This window comes from Plectropomus leopardus, chromosome 14 (assembly GCF_026936395.1).
Source record: "Plectropomus leopardus strain MGB_pleo_1.0 chromosome 14, ASM2693639v1, whole genome shotgun sequence".
Classification (NCBI taxonomy): Eukaryota; Metazoa; Chordata; class Actinopteri; order Perciformes; family Serranidae; genus Plectropomus; species Plectropomus leopardus.
The window spans coordinates 14,640,465-14,652,747 of NC_142189.1; the positions used below are offsets into that span (position 1 = coordinate 14,640,465).

Sequence of the window (12,283 nt, forward strand, 5' to 3'; positions counted from 1 at the left end):
AGGAGGAAAGAAGCAGGTGAAAAGAATAATGTGGTACTTAACAAATATAATGGTTATAATTAGGGAAGTCCTGTCCCCGATCACTTTTTTTCACTCCTCTTTCCATCCCTTTCACATATTTTAATACTGAGTATGTACTGATACAGAGTTGAGTCATTTTTTGTCATATTTTATATGTGGATTTCCTTTGATTGTTTATTATAATGCAAATTTTTTTGATCGTCATTTAATTCAATCAAAGTACTATTTAAGCCTGCTTCACTGAATATCCCGATCTTTCCTTAAGCTAGCTTTTGCTTTGTGAGCCACTGCCAGACAATGCATTTTCCCATGGAGGCTTTCTTTTATTCTAAATTTTCTGTTAATATTAAAACAATGTTTTTAGTACTACTACTGTATTTTCAACACAAGTCTCACTACTCACTATTGAACACGTTTGAACTTTGCAATTTGAAGACAAACTAAAGACATAAGTTTGTTGGCATTTAAAACCAAGTGCAGACACAAAGCATTCAAGTAGTCAAGATTTAAAGAGTTGTGAATTTTTAAAAATGTTGTAGTAGCAGTAGTGCATATCTGTCCTAGAATATGAAGAGAGAATGTACCATGAATATTTATCATTTATGTATTGCCAAGTTTCCCACACATTCATTTCTTTATGGTGTGCCACTACAACGTTAGCATCCACTGACACATGAGGATTTTCTAGTTTTGGAGCTACATCTCTCTCGCTCTTGTGGCAGTGTACTTTGGGCACAGACAGAGAAAGAGAGTGCCAAGCTCAGTAAAAGTGAAACTGAAATGTTTTTTAAATCATACAGTTTTAGTGTTTTCTGTTGTTTTTCCAGTGTACTTTCGATGAAAAGGGCCGCATTCCCATGGAAACCACGACTCAGTGCTGGGTTTTATCTATATAACAGCAGCAGAAAAAAGCTTGCTTTCACTCATCTCTGCAGTAGCAGTTCCTCTAATCCTTTGATGTAATCTGATCAGCCTTGGTCTAGCCGACCACACCCAAACAAAAAAATAAACAAAAAAACAATACAGTCATGAAAAGTTATGATTATGTTCACAGACCTGCAAAAAACTCAGATTTCAGAAAGGACACAAAATGATCACGAAGGAAAACTCCCATCCCCAGGTGTCAGATAACGCCACACACATAGAATTTATTTCTGTCGGAACACTGTTTTAAATGGCAGCCATAATCACAATATCAAAATGCTGAAATCACTAAACCCACCTGTGTGTGTGGATGAGACTTGATCTTCAGCTCCAATAATGGGAGACAGGAGAGACAACGTAGGATAATAACCTGTCCCAGGTGTGCACTTCACACCCTGATCAAACTAGACCAAATATGAATTTATTGTCATTATTTGTCTAAACAGTTGAAAGGAAAAATGACTCCTCCTGGAGCCTTATTCCAATCAAACTTTCATCTAACGTGGCAGCTCGAGTCCCCCTGGTTTTCACTCTTACAGTCATGCTTAATGCAAAACAACAGCAGGAACAACAGCAATTAAATTACAGGTGCTTTATATCGACCATTGCATGAGTAGAATAGGGATTTCCCTACCTTTTGCAAAAACAATTCCCTAATTCTATTTTGGCTATGACACAGTGTGAGATTACAGTTAGCATCACAGACAGCTGTTTTACTTTGAGCCAAACTAAGTGTCCTTTCACACTTGCACTTTGAGATGTGCTCTATAATAAATAAATTTCATCTGACCAGCTTTTTTATGCTGATTCTCCCTGCTCATAATGACTGAAACTGTGGTATCAGCACAGCCACTGGCAGAACAGAATAGGCCTGAGGCTCGGACTAAGTGTTGCCAGCAAATAGACAGTGCCACACCACAGTGCCCACATTTCATTGCTTAAGAACTAATGTGTGACATTGCCAATCAATATGTTAAACTTGATTGGCCTGTTGGCACTGCAGCATGCCCACTTGTTTTGTTTAAAGTTTAGGCTGACCTGTTTTTTTCTCATCTCCTGTGTTCTGATTACCTGACCCAAGTGCAGCTAAAAGCTAGTTTCTTCTTTATTAAGAGTTTAAAGGGAGCTATTGTGCTGATAAGAAAGGCAGAGTGAAGTCCAGGTGTTCCTTTTGATGCCTTGAGATTAATGGCTGGAAATGACTTTGAGAGAAGGAGATGGTGAAGGATATAGACAGCAAACAGCACAAGGTGTAGTGTCCCCTGCACGATTGTTTACTGGAGCTACAATTACTATACTCTGATCAGTCACAACATTTAATAAACCTCTGGTGAAGTGAATAACATTATCATCTTGTGACAATGCAAAGTTCTGCTGGGAAGCCGTGGGTTCTGGCATATATGTAGAAGCCACTTGACGCGCACCACCACCCAAACACAGTCGAAGACCAAGTACACCTCCTCCTAGCAGGTGCTCCCAAATGACAGTGGCTACCCCAGAAGACAAATGCACCATGCAACACTGCAAAACCTGCTCAGGAATGGCTTGGTAACTATGACAAAGAGTAGACATGACCTCCAAATTCTCCTTATCCCAATCTGATCGAGCATCATGCCTGAACAGTTTAGAGCCAAGTCTTTTGAGCCTCAGACCTGCTGGATGCATAGTCACCGGACCTCTGGAGGTGTCCCGTGGTGTGCGGCAGCAGGCTATTGGTGGTGTTGAGTCTTGTAGATTGCAAGATGGAATACTAACATGTCCCACGGATGCTCAGTTGATCAGGATCTGGGGAATTTAAAGACCAAGTAAACACCTTGAGCTCTTTGTCATATTCCTCAAGCCATTCCTATTTAGTTTTTGTGCCATCAAAAAGTGCCACTGCTATGAGGTTGTAGTTGGTCTGCAACAATGTTTTGAATGTCAATTAGCATCTACAATAATGCCAGGACTCAAGGTTTACCAGCAGAACATTGCATTGTAACAAGATTATCAGTGCTATTGCCTTTATCTGATTGTGTAATTTCCTCTTTTTAGGGGTGTTGCAGTACGGTTCCTTTTTTCACACTGATCAAGGGACCCTGACATTTAGGTGACCTGTTCGACCTGTGTAGCTCTCAATCTGTCCTTTTTGTCCTTTTAGATTTAGACATTTGATATAGCGCTTTATTATATTAAAAAGAGATTTAACCCAAAGCAATCACAGGAGTAGACTGAAATCATCACACATTAATTAAGTCATGCTTTACTTCCTTTCTCAAAATTAATTAATCTTTCAGTATTTGAAGGCACTCTGTTTTACTGGAAAAGTCAGTTATAAAGAATTTGAGAAGGCTGTGGTTTGTTCTGTTTAATACTTAATATTTTATTTCAGATTTCTGTGTCATTATCATTCCTCTCCTGCTCTCTCTTGTCCTTCCCTGCCCCTGCAGGTCCCCACTGCACCTGTTCGGTGTGCTGGCATTTAGCCTTGGTGGCATTGACCCCAATTGGGAATGTACTTTAGGATCAAAGCAGGAGGGACTGTTCAGAGTGGGAGAGCTGAAACAGTGCAAACAGTCTCATTTATGAGTGTTAAAGTGCAGCATTGCCGGTAAAAAACTGTGGCACGTCGTTCAAAATCCTTTTGAGGCAGCAGCATGGTATATTGAGTGGGACTGACCTTCAGCCACAACACCAAGGATTGAATGCTTTGTGTCTGCAAATATGTGCCGTGTTAAGTGTCCTTGAGCAGTGCAATGAATCTCCTCCAGCTTCAGGGGTGAACCAGCCTGACCCTGTAATATAACCTTCATGTGGAAGGGGTCTGGCGAATTGATGGTACAAACAGGATCAATAAAGTAACATGTGAGCACACAGATTGAACTGCCACTCTTATTTTTTTAGTACATCCAAAAATGGTAGGGAATGGTCAGAAAGAAAAAGACATTCTTGTATTTTTGTCACCTTTTGCATGTGTGCTGTCCATGTTAAGAACGTAGGCCTTAAAATTTATTGGGCTCATGCTGAAGGGTGTGAAAGCCAGCAGGCAAACAGGTGGTGGACAGAAGATTGAAGTCAGGCATCATAACTGACAAGCAGTCTTTCCCTCTGATCCTATTCTTAGATGTTGTCTCTAGATGCAGCGTCCATGCTATTTATTCATGCTACATATTTTGCCAAAACAGATTAGCCTCTGGTATGTCGTTATTGCCATGGCATTTGATGTGGGCCAGCGTGGACATTCTCTTCAAAGGCCTTCCCAGTGTTCCCTTTAGCGCCCCCCCGCCCCCTTTTCTCACCCTCCCCTTCCACCCTTCCTCCTGTTTGTCATGCTGTCACTTTCTCTCAGAGGGCACACGGTGACCTTGTTCACAGGCAGTCATGCTGGTGTGTGTGTGTGTGTGTGTGTGTGTGTGTGTGTGTGTGTGTGTGTGTGTGTGTGTGTGTGTGTGTGTGTGTGTGTGTGTGTGTGTGTGTGTGCCTTTTCCCAGATCTCTTTCCGCACAATGCTAACTAAATCAGAGTCTACCAGAGCGTTGGCATGCACACGCTATGCACACACGATTGAATAATCTTGTTAGGTCAGACTTGGGCAACATTCTGTCAATACAGTGCATTTATGTATCAGTCATGTGCTACCATACAGTGCCAAGCAGCCCTTGTGGCCTGTCTGTCTGTGTCCCCTGTAGAAAAAGCTGAGTCACCCTCTAGTCCCCATGTCCCCTAATAGGCCATAAGCAAACAGCCATGGTGAAATAATGGCCTGACTGCCGAAACTAGGCCCTCCCCCCTGTGTGGAAAAGGGGAAAACGAGAGTGGAATATTGAACTTTTTCAGTGTGTGTGTTATAAAGAGCAGTGCCATGGCAACAGGTCTCTGTGGAGTAGAAAGCAGGTGGGTGGCACTCTGCTCAGGCTCTGTGTGTGTGTGTGTGTGTGTGTGTGTGTGTGTGTGTGTGTGTGTGTGTGTGTGTGTGTGTGTGTGTGTGTGTGTGTGTGTGTGTGTGTGTGTGTGTGTGTGTGTGCTTGCTCTGACTCCATGGTGCTCATTGAGTGAATTGAAATCATGTCAGGTGGACCCCCTGCCGACCACCGCAACTCATTGTTTGTAATTAGACACTCTCACAGTGGCTCACTACTCAGAAATGAGCAGTGAAGCGAAGTTGGGGTGGTTTGTATGGGTGGGGGTAAACAGCACATCGTTCATCAACAGTCTGTAACAAACCTGCACCAACAGCAGGAGGGGAGAAAGCCTGCATGCAGTTGGCTGCTTTAGACTCTGACCTCCTTTTGGAAAGGAAATACTTTTTTTTCCTTTATTGCAGTGTTTTTTTTCAACATCTTACAAATATTTGTAGAAATCATTACTTTAAGTCCATTGCATATTTTTATGCTTTTTGTGTAAATTAAAACTTCACACAGAGGCAAGCAACCATACACAAAAACACGAATAAAAGGATGCAAGTGCAAATTTACAATAAAATGTTATCACCCTCATATTCGTTATTAATGATAACAAAACAATAACAACAGTATGTTACTTTGTGTACTCTGCTATTGGGATATAATTTGTTTCATTTCTTAAATTGGTTTCTAATTGAGAAAGTTAATTTTTCCATTTCAAGACTATGTTCTACTATTTCTACTGTTGTGGTCCATGAGTTTATTTTGGGGTGGATTTTTCAATGTCATTGACACCTGCTTCATGGCATGAAAAAGGAAACTCTGATATTGAAATATTGTTGCTTTCATTTCAGCATTCCTGTTTGTCTTCATAAAATAAGTCAAATACTAACGTTGTGACATTAAGTTCCTGTTTTGGTGTTTTACGTGGTGTCACACATCAGAGAATCTGAGGTTGTGTCTGTTTCAGACGACCTAGACCTCAACTCTTCACCTCAGGGGGAAGTACTCAGCTTTCAAACCGATGACTTTCATGGTTGTACAGTGACATGCGATACAACCTCAAAAGCTTTTTCAAGCTCGCTTAGTGTCTGCTCGCTGTATTTACTGTCAGTGGGGCAACTAGAAGACGGTGGAAAGTAGCTATGCTAAATGGAAAGGCGTGTTAAAAAAATTTGACGCTACTCCATATTTGTCTCTACATATGCTGTTTGACCTTTTTTACAAAAGAGTGACTGGGCTTTTTACGCAGGCACCCTAGAAACGTTGGGCACAATTTCCCAACCTCAGCCTTTCCAATTCATATCATGAAACGGCTTTCTATTTAACTGCGTTGAAAGGCTATCGAGCTATGATGTTGGATTTGAATACAGCCCATTTTGCCTTTCAGGTACTGCTAGGGCTACAATTTGGCACCCTCTGAGTGCTTTGGCACAGCCTTTTCAGGGGGGAAAACGACTCCCTCAGAGAGCTATTGTTACCCGGACAGTATTGTCCACGCAAACACAAGTCAGGAGACAGAGGCACAGGCTTGTGCACCTTCACACACAGTCATGCCATTCTTTGAACTGTATCCATGTATCATTATTGCATTCCTACTAGTTAAGTTAGTGTGGCTTAAAAAAACCTTTCTCTGATCCCTTCCACCCATCCATCTTTCCCTGATATTAATTGCTGCAGGGCTAGCTGTCGTCTTTGTCTCTGTGAAGCGAGGGATCTATTAAAGAAGGGTGTCCTTTCAAAGTTAAAGCTAAATAGCTGACTAAAGGACCGCTCCTGTCATCCTGCTTCTCTTCACAGGGCCCCGTCGTCCTCTGTGTATGCCTGCCTCTCGCCTCCGCTTCCTCTGATATGCTGTGTTACTGCACTGGTGCTCCAACACACCCACACTGTCACATCCACTCACTGTCTATCTCTCTCTCTCTCTCTTTTGCTCCCTCTCTATCTCTGTCCAGGAGGAGCAGAACAGAGGGAAGCCAAATTGGGAACACTTAAACGAAGACCTCCATGTCCTGATCACAGTGGAAGACACGCAGGGCAGAGCTGAGATCAAGATGAGGAGAGCGGTGGAGGAGGTCAAGAAGCTCCTCGTACCTGCTGTGAGTACATACCACACACAAGCTCATATATGCACATCACACACACTGTGGTAGCTGCCTATGGCCCAAGTTATTTTTCTAGACCTGGAGAAGTCATGACATGACGCAATGAAATTTTTGCCAAAATCATGGAAACGTATTTTGTGTATTAAATGAAATAACATTCATGTAACGTAACAGCGAGCCCATTTTCTGTAGCTGACAATGTAACATAGCTCTAATATGTGTTGACATGCAACAACATTCTGGTTGTTTATGTTTATGTGTTAATCAGGAAAGTTTCTTCATTTTTTTTACCGCCCTTCATGTCTGCCCACCAGGCATATCAAATAATTTTTTCAGCCCATACAACTTACATACAACTTTAAATGGCTGTATTTTCTATTTATTTGACTGCAGATTTTTAAATCTTTTCAAAATTTTGGCAGTCTTTTTTCCCCTGCTTTAAAAAAGTTGTGGTTTTTATGGAAAACTTAAAAAATGTGGGAGATTTTTTTTCTTAATTTTTTTTAAAGAAAACTGGTATGGAAAGCATCTTTTCTTTAAAAAGTTTCGGCGATGCTTCTCTTAAATTTTTGAAAGACATGTTTTCTTTAAAACTTCCCAAATGACAAAAACTACCAAATGTAAAAACAGAAAATATTGCTGGATTTTTAAATTTCTGACAGTCCTTGAACATATCACGTGTGATGCTGAAATTATGTTTGAATAGAGTTCGAATCTTTTATGTTTTAAAAATGCTAAGCAAGTGGGGCAAAAAATATATATTTGCGTCCTTAAAAAAATCATGGAAAAGTTTTGAAACTTTTTCCATGACAGTATGTTGGAACCCTGTTTAAAGTTCTCCACAAGTAACCCAGTTTAAGTTTTCAAGGAAGTTTACACAAAATGTGCTTTATTTTTGATTTAGTTGTGCTGAGAGAGACCTTTCCATGCTTCTTAGTCCAAACAACAAAAAAATGGGCCTACATATGGAGCACCACCCCTATCCCACTGTTAGCATCCTGTTTACTGCCATATATAGACCAGGAAAACAGGTTGGCTTTACCCCCAGTAGAGTGGAAAAACATAGCTAGCAGTACACACCTCCTGTGACTGCCACATTTCATCTCCGCTTCCCCCCGGCTTCAACTTCCTCATACATTGTGCCACTGGTGATGGCAGCTGATTGCTTTTTGGCATGCAGTGTGTATTTTCCCTGTTAAACTGTGGTGACCAGGTGGACGGGGCAGCTGAAGGTCCAGATTTGCCATCAGGTGGCAACGCACAGGGCTTGGTGGTCTGCGGAAACACTGCCAGCCAAAGCCAGGCATGCAAGGTTAAACAAGAGAGGCAGTGTCACTTGAATCGTAATGTTGTTAAGCTGCTTTCCTTCATGCCCTTTATCCCATAAATGCAGAATTATGTTTACACGTGTACTTCATTTACATGCTTTCATTCTGGGACAAACATATGCAGCAGGGCCGATGTTTGCCCCACATATAGCTGCATTACAATTTAGGAGCTTATAATTTTCAGTAGCAGAATTATGAAGCTTTCTACAAACACTGTAAGTGACAACTTAGGGACTTAAGGAAGACGACCTCCTTTGATTATAAACAAATATGCAAAGCTTAGAGAAGAGCTGGAAGACTTAACAGGCAAAATTGTGGAACGATTGTACATCTGTATGCACAATAAATTAAATTTAAACATGCCTGAAATGGTTACTGGATCAGGATAACTTAATTATGGCTGTATCTAGCACCATGAACTTTTTGTTTCACTCATCTGAACTGCACAGGTTATGGATGTAGGATCTGACACAAGGTGCCATCATGCAGGGGTCTCCTGTCTGGTGTGATCATTCCTCTCTGTCTGTCTCCACGAGGCCTTAGTCCAGCCTGACAATGTGGAAAGCACTTCAATTCATGTCCTCTTGTTTAAGGATTGCTTGTGTCTATTCAGCCTGCCTGTCACTTCTTTGGGCACTTGTTTTGTTTCAGAGAGCAGGAGCGTTTCAGATCTCCACAGCCTGTATGTACACACGGACGATGTTGACACACTTATACATGCACACACGCGCGCTCCAGTATGTGCGTGCGCACACAAACTTGGATGAAGCCAGCAATGTTCTAAAGAGTGATGCAGAATGAGTCACTGTTAACACACATGCATAGACACATACACAACAAAACCCCCTTCGGCGTCCTTTTAAGTCAATGACAGCTCTTGGCAGCTAACAGTCATCTGAATGGAGTGCCACAAAAATAGCGTCCTCACTTTTCTTGAAATCTCTGTTCATTTTGCAGCCTGACAAGTGCATCAAAGATGGTCTGGTGATTCTGTACCTGAACCGTTTATTGGGTTAAGGAGACGCTCTCTTATATTTCACACACACAAGAAAGCAGCTTCAAGCTCTTTTGAGACACTAATGAAATTTTTCTCATAAAGTTTCACTCTATCATTAATTCAAATAGAGTTTTATAGAGCTAATTAATGACCCATTGCAATTCACCAGAGGCCATTTTCCTTAAAGCAAGGCATCTTTGTTCATTTAAATGAAATAAAAAGATCTTTCCATCAGATAGATGCTCTGTGTTTTTCTGAGCCTGTCAAGCTCACCTGTAAATGCTTTAATTCTTGAAGCATAAATAACATCAGAGTGACATATTCCTTCGTTTTTATATTTATATATTCAAAACTTATAACTCCAAAGTATGTTTTTAATTAAAATTGCTTTTGAACATATTTTGGTTCTTGCATCAATACCTGATTAATTTGTACTGATCATAAGCCGCTTTAGATTTCTATTGTAGATCTGACTTTTCATTCTGCTTACATTAGGGGCAACACTGTTTATGTGCATTACCTCTGTACCTCTGGCACTGGTGTGACACATGAATGTCAATAGAAGTGACGTAGTGTCAGTATGGCAGAATAACTGTCCAGTAATCCTGTTCCTGGATATTGGGTTGGTGTATTATCTACCAAGAAATCCCTTAGGGCACTATATTTTCTTCATGTCGTTGCGTGCTCGCACATGCACACATGAGTGGGTGGGCAGTAGAGCTGGCTGGCAGTAATGCCCTTTATCATGCTAAACTAGATTGGATTAAAGTATGGACACGCTGCGAACGCACTGTTCTAATGAAGGGCATCTTCTCCACTTTGGCGGCGTAAAATCGCCTTTATTAAATCGCACAGGAAACAAAATGTGAGGTCATGCTTTTTTTATTCCCTTTCAAGGAACAGGCTTTTCTTGTCATTGAAGATGACCCAGCTGCAGAAGTTAAACAAAGAGGGAGTATAAAGTGATAATCAAAAGGTTGTTTTGTTTGCAAAGCTAGGGGTAGATTGAAGTTAAAAGCTTTTTAATAATAGTTTTGCTTTTAAATAATCTCATAATTGACTCATATGGGATTAGAGGCCAGGATGTCTGGCGAGAAAAACCTGTACTTACCCAGCCAAGCTAAAGTCGCAGTGATGTAACAGTCAGGCTCATCGTTTTTATTTATATGGTGAGAAAGCTGTGTTGTAGGAACAGTTGTTTAGTTTTATAGTTTTTAATTTGATAATTCAGAATGGTTTTGTTTTTGAAGATTTGTTTAAAGTCTCAAACTAACATGCTGCCTTTTGCAATAATATGCATTAACTGCGCTGACAATATTTCAGAAAGATGTAGGACCAACATATATGTTAGCCAGGCAAATATTGACTGTTTAGTAATGCTCCATCAATGGCTGCTGCTTACTAAGTGATTGATCGGCAGTTGGAAGATGGTACAGGTGGCACCTTTTAAAGTTTCACATTTTTTTCCCTTTTTGCCCTCTATAGGGCTCTTTTGCTCCCCAGTCCTGTGAACTCCTCAACTCTCTGTGAACTGGGTGCAGGGGAACATCGGTGAGATGTGAGAGACAGAGGGAAGAAGAGAGAGAGATGGGTGGGAGAGCTTGATTGAGCTACTCTTTCAAGTGTGGATTTACTCCACTGATCCTGCCCTAGTACGCACACACTCACAATAACGCGCGCGCGCGCACACACACACACACGGATAGGCATGCCCAGAAAAATACTTAGACAAATACTGCACATGCATGCACGTACACACGCATACACACTCGCTAAAATGCTCTGCTCATCCCTTGAGTCTTTGGTTAAGGCCCTCAAACGGAGCCGGCAGCAGAGCCCCACTGCACTTTGGGTAACCTCCACTGAGATACTTGCAGAGCTGTATGCATAAACCCTGACTGGCCCACTCTACTTCCCCTTTCTGTCCCTAGAAGGGCTGGAGAGCAATACCAACTGACCCAGGGTTTCCCACACATTCATTTATTTGTGGTGGGCCGCCATAATAAAGTAATCTACTGCAACAAATAGATAATTTTCTAGCACTATTGGAATATATACCGTGGCATTATTTATTGCACCACACTCGCCGGGCGCAGAGAATACAGTTGTTGCAGTAGCAGTAGAACACCAGGCACAGTGAAAGTGAAACTTAACTGTTCATTGTGCTTGGTCTAAAAGAGACCAATCACTAAAATCAGGTGGGGAAAAAAAGATATAAGGATATTGGCATAATGAGTTGTTATATATTGGCATACCAGTTTTCAACAAAAAATCCAATATCATGCATCCCCACAACAGTCCCTTTCAAACTGTGACTGAGACAGAAAACAAGACTTATGTATATGCCATGAATCACGATTAAGTACACTTATTTAACCATCACAAATAAGAACCGGCTCTCAGCTGACTTGTGTAAACAGACTCTAGTTTAAGTCCAAATCCATCTGAATTACATTCATATGTTATTCATGAACTTCTGCTGAGTTGTTCTCCCCATGTCAACCAAGTTTTGGATTTGGAACGCAGAAATTCTTCTGCTATGTATTAAGACTTAGGCTGGAAACTGTATACACATATCTATATGAGTTTGTGTCAAGCTGGCCTTTGGCTACAGTGCAGTTTCAGTGTAATTAATGATTAAAAGACTCAACATGTATTAATGAAATATAGCAGATAAACAGAGAGAAAACACCTCAACTGAGATCCACCAGGAAGCAGTTGAGGCAGACAACCACTGCTGTGCTCCTCTGTATGTGTTCAAACATGTAAGCATGTTGCACCTTGGCCAAACCCTTGTTATGTTGTCAGGTAGCAGCAGGTATTTTTACTTTTAACAGCTGAGCCAAAAAAAAAAAAACCTGCTGTGACATCACTGATTGCGATTGGCCACAAGAAAAACATTCCTTAATGTTTTACCACAAGCAATGCAGCAGCAGTCTCCAAGTGATGTAGTGTAAACGCACAGTCTCTACGTACCTGATGGCAAAGCTGCGTGCACGAGGTGTTGGCACAGTGTCTCTCTACAAC

The 12,283-nt window shown here is 41.2% G+C and overlaps 1 protein-coding gene across 5 annotated transcripts in view; it reads left to right on the forward strand.

The window, feature by feature from the left end:
- Nucleotides 1-12,283, forward strand: part of qkia (QKI, KH domain containing, RNA binding a) — a 104,025-nt gene that overhangs the window by 59,475 nt on the left and 32,267 nt on the right. For all 5 annotated transcript variants that reach the window (XM_042500784.2, XM_042500783.2, XM_088087222.1 and 2 more), the window contains exon 4: nucleotides 6,782-6,925. In XM_042500784.2, the coding sequence (XP_042356718.1) occupies nucleotides 6,782-6,925 (144 nt within the window). The remainder of the gene's footprint in view (nucleotides 1-6,781; nucleotides 6,926-12,283) is intronic.